Source organism: Betta splendens, chromosome 17, assembly GCF_900634795.4.
Source record: "Betta splendens chromosome 17, fBetSpl5.4, whole genome shotgun sequence".
In the NCBI taxonomy this organism is placed as follows: Eukaryota; Metazoa; Chordata; class Actinopteri; order Anabantiformes; family Osphronemidae; genus Betta; species Betta splendens.
In genome coordinates this window covers 9232548-9252013 of record NC_040897.2, presented here as the reverse complement: position 1 = coordinate 9252013, position 19466 = coordinate 9232548, and the positions used below count along the sequence as shown (strand labels likewise).

The 19466-nt window shown below is 45.5% G+C and overlaps 1 protein-coding gene across 6 annotated transcripts in view; it reads left to right on the top strand.

Moving 5' to 3' along the window:
• The window catches only part of tnr (tenascin R (restrictin, janusin)), a 108313-nt gene extending 93630 nt beyond the window's left edge, over positions 1–14683 (top strand). For all 6 annotated transcript variants that reach the window (XM_029130807.3, XM_029130809.3, XM_029130808.3 and 3 more), the window contains 7 exons: positions 2873–3003; positions 5406–5538; positions 6151–6302; positions 6393–6489; positions 10116–10277; positions 10793–10956; positions 11748–14683. In XM_029130807.3, coding sequence (XP_028986640.1) covers positions 2873–3003; positions 5406–5538; positions 6151–6302; positions 6393–6489; positions 10116–10277; positions 10793–10956; positions 11748–11867 — 959 coding nt within the window. In that variant the 3' untranslated portion in view covers positions 11868–14683. The remainder of the gene's footprint in view (positions 1–2872; positions 3004–5405; positions 5539–6150; positions 6303–6392; positions 6490–10115; positions 10278–10792; positions 10957–11747) is intronic.
• Positions 14684–19466: the final 4783 nt, after the last annotated feature.

Below are 19466 nucleotides of genomic sequence, written 5' to 3'. Positions count from 1 at the left end.
CTGTTAAAGTAAATACAGTTATGCTTAGTTTGTTTCTGATACAACCTTCATACAGTATGTAGTCAAGAATAAGGCCAATTAATTAACAGGAAATAAAAATAAGTGTTTCTCTTTGACTGTAATTTGCATCTACTGTCCAGTAATATAAGAAGAAGCTGCAACAAAAATAATGTAATAGCTTCATTAGTGAGTTCTTTCATTTATTATTATAATATTTTGCATATATGTTCACTCTATTTTTGATTCCAGACATAAATGATACCAGTCTTACACATATCTGTGCAAAGATCTGCTGCTGTTTTTGGATCTGGTGATGCATTTTTTTCCCACTTGTTTTTTGCCTGAGGGCTTCTGTTCCTCCAGCTTCAGCTTTAACATACTCAGAAAAAGGTGTCAGATTTCGGTGTCGCAGAACTTTTCGCTTTCTTCTTTAGAAGCTCGGGTGCCTCCTGTACATCAGTGGCCGTTGCTTTCGTTAACATCCGAACAAATCAGTTCAGTTTAGTAATGCAAATGCAAAAGATGCAAACCAGCTTTGTATCAAAGGATGAAACAAAGCGAAGAAGTGGCATCACAGCATGTATGGAGCTTATGGAGACCAGTATTAAATATGGTCTGTCACGTCCATTCATATTCTCAAAAGTAGTGACCAGGTGTTAATTTGACCATCAGAATTCACTCTCAGAGTTCAGTCCATTCGGCGTCTGATGAACTTCAGTGGACTTCATAAATACAAAAGATTATTAAAACATCATTCAGGCAGAATTATTTGCCTGCAGATCTGCACAGATGTGATATTTAAGAGAACTTTCTCCTTTTTGTTTTCCTGTAACAAACCGTCACTGCCCATTGCACTTCTGTGCGTTTTGTTGTCACAATGTTAATGCCGTGTGTTAATGAGACATAAAATGTAACCCAACCTGTTCATCTCAGTCGCACTATATAAACCTTGTAGACGACACCCGCTCGCCTGCTCTGGAAACCCCACGCTCAGGTTTAATTAGAAGGAGAGCACGAGAGAGGAGAAGACAGACTATGACTAGATATGGACAGAGAAAATACGGGCTATTACACGACTCCCGCCTCTTGTTTCTCATCTGTCCCCTACATGCGCATAATTCAGCAGGAGTGTTTGTCAAGACGAGGGGATGGAAAGAACAAAAGATAAACCCTGTTCACTCTTAGGCACTTTTAGTTAGACTGGCAGGCTGTCAGATAAGGAGCAGGTGGACAAAGGATGGGCGGGCGAGACGAGGGGAGGGGAGGCGAGAAACACATGCAGGGGCACGGAGACCCCGGGTTGTGGTGGGGATTGAAGGGAAGAGCCAATAGAGGATGAAGGAAAGCACAGATGAGATGGAGAGCAGGTCAGAGACGACACGATTTAGCATCGCACTCATCTTTTTTTCTTTTAATGAACATTTTCCTTTATGATCCCAGTCTTTCAATCAGCGTCCCACAATGAGTTTCCACCTATCACTGTGTCTGAGAGCAGGCGACTCACACGTCGTTCAGGAGGTTATCAAGGAGGGCACATGCTGTTAATTACTGAGCTGCTATTGATCGGACCATATAAGGGCGCGCGCACACACACACACACACACACAGACACACACACACACACACACACACACACACACACACACACACACACACACACACACAGGAGGAGGAGGAGAGCGTAGATGGCCAGGGATTTCCTTCGTCCTGATGCATAGAGCCTTTGGGTTCAATCTAGGTTCAGATGTTGAGCTAAAACTTGAGCCCCAGACGTCCTGAAATAAAAGTCAGACAGGAGGCAGGAAGTCGTTGCATGGATATCTTCATCCCATGTTCACGGCGCTTTGCAGCGCGGCACATTTGCCTCAGCGCCGCTGCCTCCCTCACACCGATTTGTGTCGGGCGGCTGGCTGACGACGTGCCCCAGTGTCATGATGTAACTCTGCGAAACTGATTTTCATATATAAGGTCATCTATTTTCTATCACGCACCAAAATGAGGTTACAGCGTGTCAATGCTGCTCCTGCCATGTCAGAACATCAGATATTGACTTTAAAACGGCTGATGTAAGGTGGGGAAATTGAGGTGAGCCTCCTTGTGATGTGGTTAAAATACCAACAAAGGCACTACAATCAAGCCTTCTTTAAATCTGTGCAGGGACCAAGAATATGCTTGAATGGTGTGATGCAACGTGCGGTAAAACCTGGGTGGCCTTGCCATCAAGGCCGCGGATGCTTTTGAAGCCGTGATGGTAAACATGGGAAGTGTCTTGCTGCTCTTTTCAGTCAGTCCTGCGGAGGCTTATGATTACTGACACATTCTACCTGCAGCATGAAATATACCTTCAATGCATGTGCAAGAATGGTTCACTATTCCTGATCCTTTCACTTACAGTAAGTGATTGGACAGTTGAGGCCATACATGCTTTTCCAGTAGTATTTGTTAGGTTTGGTGTGTTTTTTGTATGTATGTATGTGTCTTTTTGTCCTTGATCATTTGAATGGACTGAGGAATGCCTGATGTGAGGAATACAAACCACCTATTACCCAGAGGACTGCTCTTTTATTTCTGCAAAGCCTGATAACCGCTAACTATAGCGTCATCCCTTGGGACTAGAAATGGTGAATGCTGATGAAGTCCAGCTTATTCAGGAAACTATGAGTCTGTCCAAACACTTTGTTATCATATTATCATTGTTATCATGTGCGTGGGATTTGTTGAGTGTTTCACAGTGTTATTCTGCAGGTGTAAAGGAAGCCAAACCAAACACATATTACCATAGTGTTTTAACGCTTAAGATTTATGTGCATGTTTTTTTCTGCACCGATTCCTTGCTTTCAGCGTTTTCTCCCTCTTGGTGTCTTTCCGGCAGCCATGGACGCGCCCCTGAACCTGACAGCCAGCGAAGTAAATCACCGCAGCGCTCTCATCTCCTGGCAACCACCAATCGCGGAAATTGACAACTACATGCTTACCTACAAGTCTGCGGATGGCAACCGCAAAGTATGTAACCAACGCAGCTCATTCTGCACATATTCAAGCTTCCTCTTGAGTTTTTGCAAAGCAGAATATGTTCCCAATTTAATTCAACTACATTTTATCAGTGTTCCGTAAAATAATTGAATAATTTGATAAAAACAAATTTATCAGCAGCACTTCAAAATGGGATCTTTCAATCATGCAGCCCCTTGATGTGTGGAGGGGACACGCACACACACTGATACACACACTGAGGGCTACACAGTCAAAACAACTGTCCTATGGAGATATTACTTTAATGTGCCTCAGCGGAGGCATTGTTTATCTTGATTAAACTTTTTGATGTGGCTGAGTAATGACATGACACGCCTGTGAATGATGCTCTGAAGACACAGGTCCCGTGAAGCTGAACCACACTGACTCTGAGGGAGGCACCGCTGTGTGGTTGACCATCGGATGTCACTCACGCACAAAGATTGAAAGACTTCTCACATGGTGTCTGTCTTTATGTCTTACTACTGACCACATGTTTTGCTCTTCCCACCATTTGGTGATATATTTTTTCAGCATAATGGCTGTTATGCACACAATGGCATAATATGCTCTGACATTTACACAAGTAAAACTATGTCGGTCCCTTCCTGTATTTGCCATTTTCAGGGCTCTGCATACATTTACATGTTTAAACTAAATCAACTTGTTGTTTGTATAATGTATTTTCTTTTTACATTATCCATATTGGGACAGTGCAGCATGCAAATCAATACCCAGAAGGAATATATTAATATATAACCGTTCCATTATTACACTCACTACTTTAGTCTTAACCAATCAGAATACACTCCACACACATGAAAAGCTTGTTATTTCTTCCCTGAGTTCAAGCAAATAATTTCATTTTAAACAACATTTGCAGTAAAATGCAGCTCCACCACTCTGTCATAATCTGTTAGTCAGACAGACACAGTGTTCTACCAACAACCCACGTTGCTTTTCCACTGTAAGTCAAATGAAATATATTAATATATTAAAATCAGTCAGTGTAGGTGCTGGTGTGCTGCCCAATGTTAAGTACAACTGTCACAGTAATAGTTTGTTAGTTTGTAGTTTTTTTTAATATGGAAGAAACACAAGGACGTCCTCGTTTATGGAGGAGTTTTTACCTAGAAGAGAATGAGAATGGGAGGAATTCTGCAAGGTCAGTTCCCGACTTATCACATGTACTTATTGGGCTCTTTTACATTAAATTCACGTTATCGTGAGCTGCCTCACAACTGCAGCGTCTTCAATTCAGATTTGACCACAAATGAGTCATTCCACTGATGCTCAGAGGCGAAACAGTCACCGCCGCCACTTATGAAGGTGCATCAGTTGAGAAGTTCCTCCAGTTGTCGTTTTATTTCAGGTGTGGCTGAAAGATTGCCTCATCCCTCTGCAGTGAAACGACCATAATGAAGTTGTCATAAGTTTAAGTTTAAACAGAGTAGCTGTGGGATTATTTCTTATCTGATTATCATTTACTGTACTCATTCATTTGTAAGTGCATGTATCACTGCTGGTGATGTCCTGCATGGAATGATAAAGATCTCAGCATTCACACACACAGAGACAAACGTGTCTGTGGCAGACGTTCGACCGCCGCACACATACAGTGCAGTTCAATCGATAGCGAGCGGCCACATCTCCTATAATATGAAATCTTATTTGACCCTGAAAACACAGTGGGGAAAATGTCAGATCCTGTGAGACAGAGACGCCATTTACCAGCTGCTTCCCTGCATTATTCACACGGACACATTGCCTGAAAACTGGATTTGTTTCCCCAAAGTGGCTAAATATTTTATTTTGTCTGGTTCATTTTTAATATGTGTCCAGGCCAAACTGTAACACACATGCACCCAAATCAACACTCGCATGTTCATGTGCACGTTCTGCAGCATGTGAGGGGGAAACCGGTCGAACGCCTTGGCTCTTTAAGACGCGCTCAGTGAAAGAGGATTTGGGAGAAACAAAGAGAAGTAACTGTACCGAGTTTCTCACCAAAAATAGCGACGTTGGTTTCCTAAGTCCTTGGACGCTTCTCAGCTGGCTGCCTCATACGAGTCTTTCATCCTGTCTCTCTGCGTAGTCACCTCCCACCCGTCACCCCTATGTTATTTTTTATGTTCTTTTGGCTCGGTCCGTCTGTCCGCGTGGAACCACAGACAGGTAAACTGTGTTCTGTGACCAACAGGTGTCTGTTACTGCATCTGAACTGAAATTGCAGCTCTTTCTCGTGCCAACTTGACAATAATGTGCTGCTGGAACAAAAAGGAAGCATTATGCTTCCACAATACTGCCATCGTCTTTTGTCTAAAACTCACACGTGCCGTTCTGCATTATTCATTCTGGTCGGTGTTACGTGTGTTGCTGCGTGTGACCGTTAGGAGCTGATCTTGGATGCAGAGGATACCTGGATTCGCCTGGAGGGCCTGGCTGAAACCACAGAGTACACGGTCAAGCTCCAGGCTGCGAGGGGACTTGACACCAGTGCTGTGGTGTCCACTACCTTCACTACAGGTGCAGCACACACACACACAGTCCACAGTAATGGGCAGCCTTTTCTTGCTTTTCCTTTGCACTGCATTCCTCTTTAAAGTCTCCATATCCAAGGTGCACAATAATGGGCCCGCACTGTGAAAAACAGTCCTTTCTCGTAGCTCAGTGAGGGAGACTTTTTCATTAGGCTGGGCCTGCAGGCTGATATCCCACAGTCCTGGAACAGAACTGTGTGCGTCAGTCACCCATGGGCTCAGTGTGTAATTGGACTAATCACCAGAAACGTAATGTATGCGAAGACGTCAAAAGAAAATGTCCCAAAACTGCACGAGGGAAACATCCAAATGATGCACTTAATAATCTCTGTCAGAGACGACAGTTCGGCTGCGAGCTTTAAGATGCCATCAATGCAGCTGATGGATTGATACTGTAATGATTCGTCACGGGTTTGTCAGTGGGAGAGCTCAAAAAAGATTTATATGAAAGTGATAATTGTTGTATCGTTTAACAATGGAGCCTTTTATTCCGAGCGTTAGTTCTGCATCCTGGGTAAATCACTGCAGAGCATGCGACTCTCTCAGAACAGTAAATTCTGACCGGTTGCCGCCGTTCCTCCGCTTCTCTTCCCTCCAGGGAGTCGTCTGTTTGCGACGCCTCAGAATTGTGCTCAACACCTGCTGAACGGAGAGATGCTGAGTGGCGTCTACACCATTTACATAAACAGAGACCCGAGCCAGGGCGTGCAGGTGTACTGTGATATGACCACGGATGAAGGAGGCTGGATTGTAAGTCACCGTGACCAAACCTGAAAACCTCTTTTTTGGTCGCTTGGAAAGGGAAGCTGACGTCACCTCGCATCCATTCTGTGTTTCTAGGTGTTCCAGCGCCGTCAGAACGGCCTGACAGACTTCTCGAAGAAATGGAGCGACTATCGGGTCGGCTTTGGGAACCTGGAGGACGAGTTCTGGCTCGGTAAGGCTCTAGTGTCTAGTGCCGTGGGCTTCAGGGCTTCACGTGGTGAATGATGTCACCAGGTCCAAAAGTGACATTCTGGAATATCATGGAGGAGGGAATAGGATTAAAAGATAATAGATAATCTAATCTGAATATATTATTTACATACAATATTCACTCAATACTTATTTAGGTTTGGCCTTATTGTGAGTTTTGGAATCCTCTGTGCAGTCGGCCGCTGTACTTTCCTCTTCCTCGTTTATATATTTCAGCAGCATTTTGAAGGTAAGTGATTCATTCTGGCCTGTGACATTTCACCAATCTATACCGCAGTTTTCTGAAGGATGGATTATGCTCTTTATCTGCGTGTCATCCCGTCACTGAAATGGATTTAATAGCTCCGATCAATAAGGGGTCAGTGCCTTCACGCTTTTAATTGATACATCTATTTTATGGCGGGGAAGACGTTCCCAGTGTCCTGTGCCAGCAGCGTGGCCTTTCTGGTCAGATTTCCCACTTTGTATGAAGATAGAGAGCGTCCTGCTGGATCCTCCATTTTCGCTCATCTCGTCTTTCAGCACTTGACTTCACAAAGTCTATTTGATTCATTACTGGATTCTCTGAAAGCTCATCTCTCCCTGAAATGACTTGGTAATTGTTTTCGCTCTGACTCAAAGACAAAACAACAGAACATCCTCGCAGTTTTGATGGACTGCTGACTCTTTTTTTTCACCTCCTCACCAAATCTCATTATGAAATATAATTATATTCATTAGAAAATGTGCAAATGAGTCATGTTTCTTCATGGGCCAGTTTGTGTGTTATTGTTTGGCGCAGATGATTAAAGTAAAATATTACATGAATATTTCATCAAGGACCTGTGAAGAATGTTTTTTGATTCGAGAAATTAACTAACAGGACGGGGATACTTTATTCAGCACATTATAACAGAGAGAAGGCCGTTATAATAGGTGAAGGCATAAAGAGGATTTTAGACAATAAACTCCAGCTGACGGTGTAATGCAGCGTGATCGTCGAGGCTGCATCAGATTAGCTATTACACGGGTTATTTTAGGAGAGTTGAAGTGAGTAACGCTGTCTGCGCTCCCTCAACAACACTACTGTACCTGCGGAGCATCTCATCACAGCGGGAGAAGCTGGATCGCCGTCTCCTGATAGAGATGATTTGTTCCCTAGATGCCACTGTACACGTGATGGGAGAAAGGCTCGGACGCCACATCGCCGACAGTTTCGTCCCGGTTCCACTGTTTAGGGTCCGTACAGTATAATGTAAAACCCCAGAGAACGTGCGGTTCGCTGCGTTCGTCATTTCATCTGACCTGTTTCCACTTCAGCTGAATCGGTAACAATCTGCCCCCCCCCCCCCCCCCCCCCCCCATTCTGAGCGTATAACAGTCCAGGGCAGCTCCATCTCCAGGGTCCTGCTTTACTTCTTTGGCGACTCCTAAGAGTGGCTTTCCTCCCTCCTGCCTGTGGTTTTTGGCCTTTGTGCTGCGTGAATGTAGCTTAATGTAACCTCAGGCTGTGGAGCATCAAGAGCTGCTCTTTGCTGCCGTCGACGTCTTGTCCATGTGTGACCGGATCACAGATAACGATAAAACACATGGCGGCCCGTTTGTAGGTTCCATGTGGATGCAGCTGAGTGAAGCTGCTCCACAGTCATCACTATACATGATGTAGATGCTGTAGCTGCAGCTCATTATTTACTGCATTACAGCTGTTGGGAAATGTTCTTCTGTAACGCATTTGAAGAACAGAATGGCCTCCAGTGGTTTTTCCACACATCAGGTCTCTGTCGTGGCCCAGAGAATCGCTCTACTCAGCATTTAGCTAATCGCCGCCTCTACGCACGGAGCGGGAATACACTGGACTCCACGGCGCCATAAACAATGGTATTAAATCCACGCAAACCGAAAGCAAGAGCCACTTAAACGGCCGACGGTGAAGGAATACGGAAATGAAGCTTTCATTATTATCTGCAGCCATTTCAGAGGGGCCGGTTTTATTGCTGCTGCAGGGCGATCTGTTCTCCCTACTCACTGACCTCAGCCAGATACAGAAGCACAGTGGCAGCTCGGTGATGTCATAACAGAGGGAAACCAGGGGCTGCGTGCAATATGGGCTCACTGACCCGTTCACCTTCTTTAATCCCCCCTCTTGTTTCTGTCTAATTATTTGAGAACGGCTAAATTGAAGTGAGACGATGACACGCTGGTACTAGAGCTGGTACTGTGTCAAAATGCGTTTACTGTATTTCAGAAAAGCTGTATATATATAGTATATAGAATAGTTAGGAATGTGTGAGGGCTAAACATGATTTTATCACGACTCTCACCACAGAATTGCTTCCTCTGACAGTGCAGAGACTCCTCTCCTAGACTTTGACTCTTTATCAGTGTCAGCATAGGAATACTTATTTTTTTTCCTCGCGTTTTTTTATGTCTGGGTTCATAACAAGTGCACAAGTGACTCCTGCTGAAGGTTAAGCAGGGAATGAGGCTCTTTTCCAAATTGGCGCTTCCTGTAATCTGATAGTGAAGCACTTCCACGCGCGGGCGGGCGGCGGCCGGCGTGGGGTCTTATCGCCCGTCGGACTTCAGACGGGCCGCGTATCTGCCGCCTTGGAGATAAGGAGCAAAGCCGCCTGTTTCAGAGAAACTGCAACGCGCGGCGTTTGCAGGGGCGGCGACAGTGTCCACCTCTCGAGGATGTCAGTCATCCACATCCACAACACGTCCAGCACAACAAGCTGACAAAGACATCTGACGCGGCGCTTATCGGGCGCGAGCCATGAAAGCTGCAGGTGGGAGTTAAACTATTTCACAAAGGAGTCAGTGCAGGGAGTGGAGTGTCACTAAGTACAACAGCAACACAATTTACACACCTTGTTTTACCTTTTACACTGTAGCACCTTATTAATCAGCGTGGAACCTGATTTTCTTCACAAAGGAACCTGATCAGGTTTAGCGTAGCTGACTGGGAGTGGCAGCCGTGCTGTTCACCGTAGCTGCGGTGCATCAGTGCAGCTGCTGCAAACATCTGGACAGCTACTGCAGGACAGATGTCCTCGATACTGTCATGACAACTGCAGAACGCTGAAAGTGCTACTACAGTCTATGTCCTGGGAGAAAAAAGATGGGACTTTTTCCTTTTCAGCTGATATAAATGAAATGCCATATAAATCAAATACAGTTTCTGTCGAGCTCAAAAGTTCTTTTTTACTCTGGAGTGAAATGTGAAGATACAATAAAGGTAATCGAGCTTGAAGCCAATATTTTCACCACGCTAACTGGTGCCGCGTCTCTTTCAATAACGCCGGCTCTTTGCTTCTTCCATTTTTCCTCTCTGACATTCAACAGACAAAACGTTTCCATACAATCAAACTCCTCGATTCTCTCATATCAATAATTTTCGTATCTTGAGCCGTGGGCTGTGTCCATAGAGAATCGCGTCCTGTTAAGATGACTCGCTACTAAGTGACTGTCGATGCTGTTTCATATCACAGCTCCTATTGTCTCTTAATAGAGATTTGAATCATTCTTGAGACAAAGGTAACTTTTCTCAGGCCTCATTTTATGAACGTGCAGCAGGTCTCATGTGTCACATGTGCTGTCTGACTGCAGGCCTGGACAACATCCAGAGGATCGCTGCTCAGGGCCGCTACGAGCTGAGGATCGACATGAGAGACGGGCAGGAGTCAGTCTACGCCAACTATGATAAGTTCTCCATCGGGGACGCGAGGAACCTCTACAAGCTCAGGATAGGAGAGTACAACGGCACCGCGGGTACGGGACCGAATGGGTTAAACTGGAACACGGGCCTTTTACAACGTCCTCTTTTCATTACTCTATTTTGTTTTGGTCTGTGAATAACAGTCTTTGAATAAATTAGCAAGTAGCAAGCATTTAATGCTTTATACTTGAGAATACATGGGTTTGCACAAACAGCGCTTCATACTTTGCTACATCAAAGTGTGTTCTATTCCTAACCTTTAAGCAAAAGTGTTCTCTCATCTTTCTTGTGCCATCTGCTGTCGCCTCCTCCCTCCTTTCTCCATCACGTTATCTCCTCCCTGATGTCTGAAACCTGCCTCTGCTCTCCTCCATATTTCCACTCCACCGTTATCTCCGTCTGCCATCGCGACCATATGCCAGAATTACCCGCCGTCCCCTCGAATTCACAAACTGGGAGCGTCTGCAGCATAACTTTCCCCATTCGTGCCTCGCTCCCTGCGTGTTGATCACTCCGGCAGAATGAATGAGCCGACGTTTAGAAGTCCTCTCTCTTTCTCCGCTCACAGGTGACTCTCTCAGCTACCACCAGGGCCGGCCCTTCTCCACTAAAGACAGAGATAATGACATCGCTGTCACTAACTGTGCCTTGTCCTACAAAGGAGCCTGGTGGTACAAGAACTGCCACCGGGCCAACCTGAACGGCAAATACGGCGAGTCCAGACACAGTCAGGTCAGTCATCCACTAAAACTGAGCTTATGTTTCTCTTTTTTTTTTTTGTTGACCCTTTAACCCACAGCTGTCATGTGAAAGGATGGCATTTTAGCTCCGTGCCTCGGCTTTTTACTAAAAACTGTCATGGTTAAGGCGCCGTGATTAAAGGTCAAAATTCCCATTTTAAGAGGCTAATCATTTATAAATTAAATTACACAAAACTGGCTTCAGACATTTATTTTCACACTTATTATAATGATTGGTCTGATGAAATAGCTGTAATGAAAGGTCAGAATTTGAGCGACCGTAACTGCTGCGCTGGAGTTTTAATTAAACTTAAGAAGAAGGATGCAGCTTGATGCTAACTGATCAAAACGCCTCGCGTCATCGGCTCCGCTTCAGACTCCTTCAGCAGCATGTTGCTTCATCCGACGGGAAAAGCCGAGTGTTATCAAAGCGCCAAACAAGCGTGCGCATGTTTGATTAAGTACAAAGACTGGCATCCGGTGCGCGTGTGGTAGGAAGGAGTGGAGGAGGAGTCCTTGTGACAGCTGCTTGACGCCGCATTTTCTCGCGTGAAGCCGCGATTAGGCCGATCTACAAAGGTTTCCCGGCGTCGCCCTGTGTCTTTCCACGACGTGGAGCGGGAGCAGGTGGCAGCGGAGATGGACAGGCGTAAAGGCACGCGGGTAGAAGTTGCCTCTCGGCGTCGTACGCACACTTTAATCAACATCCTCAGAAGCTCCTTCGCGTCCTGTAACAAGCGGTGGAGCCGAGCGGCTGCTGAATCTCTGCTCTGGCTCTTGCAGGGCATCAACTGGTACCACTGGAAAGGCCACGAGTTCTCCATTCCCTTCGTGGAGATGAAGATGAGGCCGTACAACTTCCGCAGCATCAGCAGCAAGAGGAGGCGCTCGGCCCCCGTATAAACAACCCGCCGGCTCTGGGTCTGGGATAAATGGAGCTCGGGCGAACGTGTTGCTGCTACTGTAGCTGTGTCATTGTCAGTGAAGGCATGTTACTGTTTTAACACTGCCAAAGCTCTGGAAAGGCTACTAATGTCTTATAGGTAAATAAATAATAATTCAACCCCTTATTAATAAACTAGCACCAATCAGAGGTTGTTGGACATGATGAAAGCATCACAATAGCAGCACAGGTGAACCGGCACCTGGCCTCCATGTATCCTCGTTCCTGCTCAGCTCCAGCTGTCTGTCCCCGCTGTACTTCTACCCCGACGACAGAAGACACTGTATCTAATTTAATATGTACTTTAAGCGACAATGGTTGTATTTGCTGTAAAAAAAAAAGGGAAGGCAAACCAAGAAGCGTTGTTTTGTCTTTAAGTCTGTGATCTGCCTTTCCCTTGGGTTTAAGGAGGACGAGCGTTGTTTTAACCTGAGCGAAGTAACACTTTTAACACAAAACATACTGTATATGCCCTTAAAACCCCTCCACTGTAAGATATATATATATTTTTATAACTGATATTGTGACAAAAGTCCATCTATTTAATATGATTTCATGCCTTGGTTTCTTCAGCCTATATTCAGTTAAACATAATTAAAAAATAATGGACACAAGATATAAACTGAACATCAACACACTCGGACTCCTCATTCATGAAGTAGTGCACCAGCAAAAGCCCCATTAGCATCGATCTGGCTGGGTTTTAGCGGTTTCAGTCTTACACTGAAGTAGTGGGAACTCGCTGTTGTTTCTCCAGTTTGTGGGCATTTGGTGTTTTGTGCGTGTTCACCCTTGGTGTAGGCTCAGTGACTGCTTGCAGAGATGGTGCTGATAGATGTAACATTTAACCAAAGACTTGCATAATAAGAGACTGGTCCCGCTTGTGTTTGGATGGATGCCAGTCACCAAAGTTACTGAAGCAGCCTTTTCCTCCTAATAGATTCTCACTTTTCAGGGACCTCTATGATAATGGTGTCCCCAGGTGTTGTTTTATGCAATGTGAACACTAAATTCTATGCAAAGGAAAGTCAGGATGGGCACAGTGCAGAACTGTTGGCCTCCCCCACCCCCACCCACTGCTCGTCTACATGAACTTAACAAAGACAGCAGCAGAACAGAAGGTGGAGTGGAGCCAAGCCTTTCCTTTTTCCCTGTGCCCTTCTTTTACTTGCTTCGCTATTTGAGCTCCCCGGCGAAACGTCATAATCAGCAAACGCGGAAGAAAATGTGTTCTTTCCAGCAGCGCGGGCTAAACGTGCAGCAAGCGGTGTGTTATCCAGCCACAGTTTGTCTGCCGCACTTTTCTGGGAACGGCTCCGCTCGTGGGAGGAGGATGATCTGTGCAGCTCCGGGACAAAGCGCACGCAGCCGCATCAATAAAAACAAAGTGTATTGATAGATGTAACCGCGGGGAAGCGGCTGCGCGGCGCCATCACTGCAAGCAGCTTTTGATTTCATAGAATGACTCGTTTTTTTTGTAAAAAATTATGTTATGTTCTTTGTTATTTCTTTAGAACCGAAAATCTGGCTCATGCAACTGTGTAGGTCTTTTATTTGTGTTACTATATGTAGAACAATAGTGACTCTCCTCTAAACCACCACTACTAGAGCAGAGACTGTTCAGAGCCATTTCCACTTGAACCACTGTATTTCCACCGGTGTTGTGTTCAGGGACAGACGGAGTCTGCTGCATGTTGACTGAATCACAATCAAAAACCCAATAGTAAATAATCACCTTATATTTTGATTTTTACTGACACATTTCTTGCGTTGACTTGGAGAAAGTCTCTGTTGAAACGGTTCACGAGAGAGAAATATGAGACTACACCCTCAAATTTTCCTGACAAACTGTTTCAGCCTGTGACCTTTTCCTCAGTCTGCTTCATGTCTCAGTGTCAAGGTGACAACTCATCCTCCATAGTGACTCTCAGTAGAGTAGACGATTCTCTATATTCTCCTTTTATTAACTACTTAGATGAAGTCGGCGTCGCTGCATTTTTGTATCAGTAACAAAGGTTCATGAAGCTTTGCAGAAAAGGAGCTGAATGTTCTTAGTGTTGTGAGGAATCTCAGTTGTGGCAAACTATAGGTGCTTTTAAATTTCCCAATAAGTCTAATTATTCTCTCACATTTACAGTACAGTATGTTACAATGTCTTTATTTCCATTCAATTGTCATAAAATCATAAATTATTTCTCTGTCAGTGAAGAAAGAAGCAAACTGTTGTTCCTCCAACATCCGTCACAGCCACTAGTGTATAATAACCTTAGTGATATTGCTCTGCCGTCAGGACGTTCAGAAACCTTGACACATTTGAAGGTTAAATAGACAAAGAAACCTGAAATTATCCCCTGGAATCAGGAAAAAGCAAGTTGTCACTGTTACAGTTTTTTACAAGTTAAAATTATTGAATCAGTCCTAGACACTGAAAAACTCACACTGGATTAGTTCTGTTGAGCTTGTTACATAGAGGTCCTTATTTCATAATTCGTTCTAGGTAAAGGGGCCTCAGGGGTAAGAACCACTTTATTTTATGGGTTTTTGCAATTGGTTATTATTACCATTATGTTTGGTCCGATTTATGAACCAGAAAGTGTTTACTACAATGATTTGAAATGGAAACGACGACAAAATGTGATCTTGAATGTTTGAAACGCTCATGTTGATTGGATAACCTGGATATTTAGCTCTAGTTTGACCTAAACATGTACTATATACTGTAGTTCCTTTTTCTAATACATTTTCTACATATTAATAAAATATTCAAATAGTCTGATCCTTGTGTAGTGTCTGTTCATTACACACGTGCTGTAACTTCTCTCACCTTTTAGTTCCCGTGTTATAATGAACTAAAACCCAGAGCTGAACTCCTGTCATAAACTTCCACCTCCAGCTCTAATTGGAGGCCATTAAAAGAGACGAGGGGTCTGAGGTTCAGTTTTGGCCAATAGAGACATGAAAACACGTCTGAGCACTCGTAGTACAACCGACTGGACTCATTCCACCTTAAAAGCCTCAGAGTAACTCCCGCAGAGAATGTAATTTGAGAGTTAACAAGGCAACGATTTTCCTCTCCACTGCCGCCTGGTGCTGCTCAGGTGACATGTTGTGGGTCCTCTGTATGTTTTATAGTCACATTGTCGTATACTGTCACATCCCTTAAATTATTTTATTCTTTACATATAATTTTATTTATGTATGGATTATTAGTTTTACCTAATCATTACTGTACAGATATGAATGTAAAGCATCCCTCCTGAGGGCGGGGGGTGGAGGGATGGTGGGGTTTTATTGCTGACTCCAGCACTTCAGTAGCTCTGGTGATCACAGCAACCAATGGAGCTCCGTGTGCAGTGACACAATAGTTCTAATGGTCCACTAACAAGCTGACTGACAGCAGTCGGAGCAGTCAAACATGTTCCCCATCGCACAGTAATGAATACAAAGGTGCTACATCTGTTCATTTCTCTTTCTCCAGACTTTGACACAATTTTTTGTTATTAAAATGTAATGACATCCATTATTTTTTCTCATTTTAGAGAGCGAACCAGTTTATTTGACGACGGAGCAGTAAACATGGAAGCAGCACACACTGTACTCAGCTATAAATCTCTGAATATAAACCATGCCTAAAGTACAGTATACAGTACACACACACACACACACACACACACACACACACACACACACACACACACACACACACACACACACACACACACACACACACTATTCACAGCCACAGATTTCTTTCTATAACAAATACTCGCAAACATTCAGATCAGCAGTTTTACTGTCGGATTCGTTGTTTAATTACGGCTTTCTCTAATTATCTATTAAATTATCCACTGAAGTGCTGTGTCGGCAGAAAACCACTTGGTAAATAACGAGCCGGCGTGGAGTCTGTGAATATCTTATAAATCAGACGAACAAATAAGCCACGCAGCATAAGTGGTGTAGTAAAGGTCAGAGACGTGAGCCGATAAGCTCACGCTCATTATCAACACAAACAGAGTCGTCGCACAGACAGTCACGTGACGACAGGCCACCGATGGCTCCAAACGCACCCCTGAGTCACATCATGCACAGGAAGCAGTGGCTGCTGTATGAGCTTGGACAGACTCAAACCTGATGGAGGACTGATGGAGCGTGTTTATAGCTGCTTTAATTCCCCACACTCACACACACTGGGATTAAAGATTAAAGGATTATGGTCTTTTACTGGGATCAGCAGGTGCCGTAATCAGACATTTTGATTATTATAACACTTATTATGCTATGTATTATTAAATGCACATTTTTGTATGTGTTTATGATCAAACACATCTCAACCTACTAAAGTTACTGCTTCGCCACCTGTTGTTTAATTCTCCAGGAGGGCGCGAGGAAGAAACCAGCCTCTCCTCCCCCTCCTCACCCGTCTCCCTGCAGCACCGGGCACGGGGCCGTTTCCGGGGTGAGGCTGATGAAAAGCGGCGTCGCGAGCCCCCCGTGCGCTCCCGGAGCCTCTTTACATCTCACTGAGCCCGGAACGCTAACAGACCCTGGCAGGCGTCTGAATGGAGAGGGGCTGCGACCCACATCTCCCGCTCGCCGCCGCTCGGCCGCCGCCTGGCAAGCGCCGGCTGCTTAATTGGGCGGCCGGCTGACGAACAGCTTGATTTTCATCAGGCCTCCGCCGATGGAGGCAGGAGGCCTGGTGCAAATCCCAGATACGAGGGAGGCATGAAGATGTGACGAACTCCGCGGCTCTCCTCCTTAACACTGTTTGTTTGTTCTAATGAGTGGAACACAAGTGAAAACGAGAAAAACACCTATTATTGCACTGATCCGTCGAAACACTCACCGAGTTTCTCAGAACTATTGAACTGTAATTAAGGAGCGGATGCATAGAGGTAGTACCTTAATGAGCTTCTCTCTCACAGCTAATCACGACCTGTTGTGAACCACGCTATAAATATCTGTTTGTGTTCCAGATGTAAACGCTGAGGTTCCGTCTCTGCAGAATCGGAGTGAACGCGCGGCAGCTAATGGCTCCGCGTCTTGTTAATGTGGATGCGAGCCGACGGCCTGAGAAACAGACTGACAGCTGAGCTCTGGGGGAGGTGGGGGTGCAGAGGAGCGTCATCCAGGAGCCCAGGATGAAGGATTTCATAGGAATCAGCTGCGACTGTCGCCGCCAACGGCGTCTTCTCGTCACACGGTGCTGTATTCGATGCATTATTTGGCGTTTTTCACACAGCACGGCCGCGCATTCGCTTCCACCTCTCGGCTCGGTTTGCGTCGAGTGCGGCTCCGACCGGGTTTCGCGGAGGCGAGAGATGTTTTATTTATACGTGGCAGCAGAGAGTCAAACTGGAAACGCAACAGAGGTTCTGGCGGCTGGACCCGGACCAGGGATGATGCAGCTCCTCGGCTCCAACCATCACAGCCAGCAGCGCGCTGCGAGGCAAACAATCCTCAGGCAGTAATTGTCTGTTTACCTCACAGTCGTCCACAGGCTGACATCGGTGGGAAGAATGTTAGTCAGACGATAAGAGCATTAAACAAAACCATGGCTGACATCATCATACAGTTTTATATTCTATCGTGTCTATTTGAGACTTGTTAAAGACGCCCTTGTCTTTGATCCATAACTGCACTAAATCCCCCTCTGAGGTTCTCAGATGCTTCGAAAGGGGTCAAAGTCCAAACAATTAGACACAAATGTATTCGGCGCGGCCTTGTTTTTCCTCATTTCCTGTTCCATTAATCGTCCCACGACCCCCGTTTACGTCCTGACCCGCCGCAAAGGGCCGAGCCTGCGGGTTGGGAAACACTGGATTAATGTGGTGTGCGTAGAACATAAAACAGGCCAAATTAGCTCCGTGTCCCAACGAATGCAACCTCAACACACAGCAGCTTTATCCGCCGCGCTACTGTAAAGTTAGTCATTTATTATCATCACATATGAGAGTATGTGAGAGGCAGGAGATGATTTCGCTGTAATGACTCCTTTGACTTTTTAAACGGAGGTGTTGAACATGAAGAGAATTTCATTAGTTGAATATTTCTCCGCTGCTGCGTATCAGTGGCAGGAGAATTGCTCTATTCCAGAACTGGTAGATTAGAAACGTTACCTTTTGGGTTTCTGTTATCGGACTCTCTCAGATTAGTTTTTCTCCTGCTTCTGCCTTTTTGTGGACGCGGCGCCGACGGGCCTCTTTGCTCGCGAGCCTTTCAGACGCCACAACTGACACACATACGAGAGTGGGACCTGAGGGACGAGCTCGGAGTCGCTGTCGCGTCACCTGATCGTTACACGCTCCACATCCAGATCATCCGCATCCCGGCCCTAACTCATGGATGCGCGCTTTGAACGGGCTGCAAACCAGCGGAAGCTCTGCCGTGAGTTAAATCGCTGCATTTGCTTGTTTTCGCTCGACATCAACAGTTAAAGGACGTGGAACGAACAGATAAAACGTCAGGAGTAGATTTTGAAAAACCCACTCATACTTATCCTGGATCGCAGCTGTTGAGTTAAAATGAAAGTCCCGCGTGGTTCGATTGGAGAAGCTTCCACCTCGGGGCTATTAGGAAACGCTTGGTAAAACATGCTGAATAAACACCAGCGCGAGGAGGGAATAGCAACAGGAAATGTCCACGCGCAAAAACACATCACTGTGTCCACATTTCTGCAGCGGATCACCTCGGGCGAGTCGGTGTTCACCCGAGGTGCTGCGCGTCCCGTCTGCAGAAACATGAGGCCCACGCCAAACTGACACCGGCTTCGGCCCTTTATATTGTGGACCATTTAGACGTCTGAGCACAGAGGAAACCAACAGAGAAGTGCGTTCTCCTCCTCGGCCGCCCCATCGCAGCATAAGGTCAAAGCGCTGCTGTAATCTTTGTAGGAAACAGGACTGGACGTGTGTTTGAGGGCGATAACGACGCCACAGACGTTAAGCTGCCGTCCACGCGTTAGGAGAGAAGTCAAGTCTTCCTATGTTATGATGGTGAGACTTAGGGGAGGTATTAACACTACTGCGTTTCCAGCTCATGTTCAACTTGTGAAGGAAAAACTATAAAGTTCACTTGATTTAACTTTATAGTTTTTCCTTCACATATAAATACACAGGATTCCTCTAATTCCCACCGTGTCTCATTCTGCTCCTCAGTTTGGAACTAGAATGAGGAACTTAGAAAGTCCCCTCTGATTAAAATTAGCCTCCTCTTAATGTGAGCAAACAGACAGACTCTCTGTGAGGACGGAAGCTTCAACCAGGTCTCAAATCAAAGAGGAAGAAGTCCCAGACGACAGCTTGTGTCATAGAATGACCGCGTTCTTGTAACATAAAGTCAGAATAGCAGCGGCCTCGTGGCTGGAATGTGCCCAGAGGTGCCCTCATGAGTGTTTACATGCCAACCAATAGCCTTCGTTCCCTGGAGCCGAGCCGCTTCCTTATATAGGCTCAGCGTCTGACTCTGCCTGTTTAACAGCGCCGGGCCCAAACATTCTACAGGGCCGATTCTAAGGTTTGTCTCCAGGGCAGAGGGAGGAGGGAGGAGGGGGTGCCTTT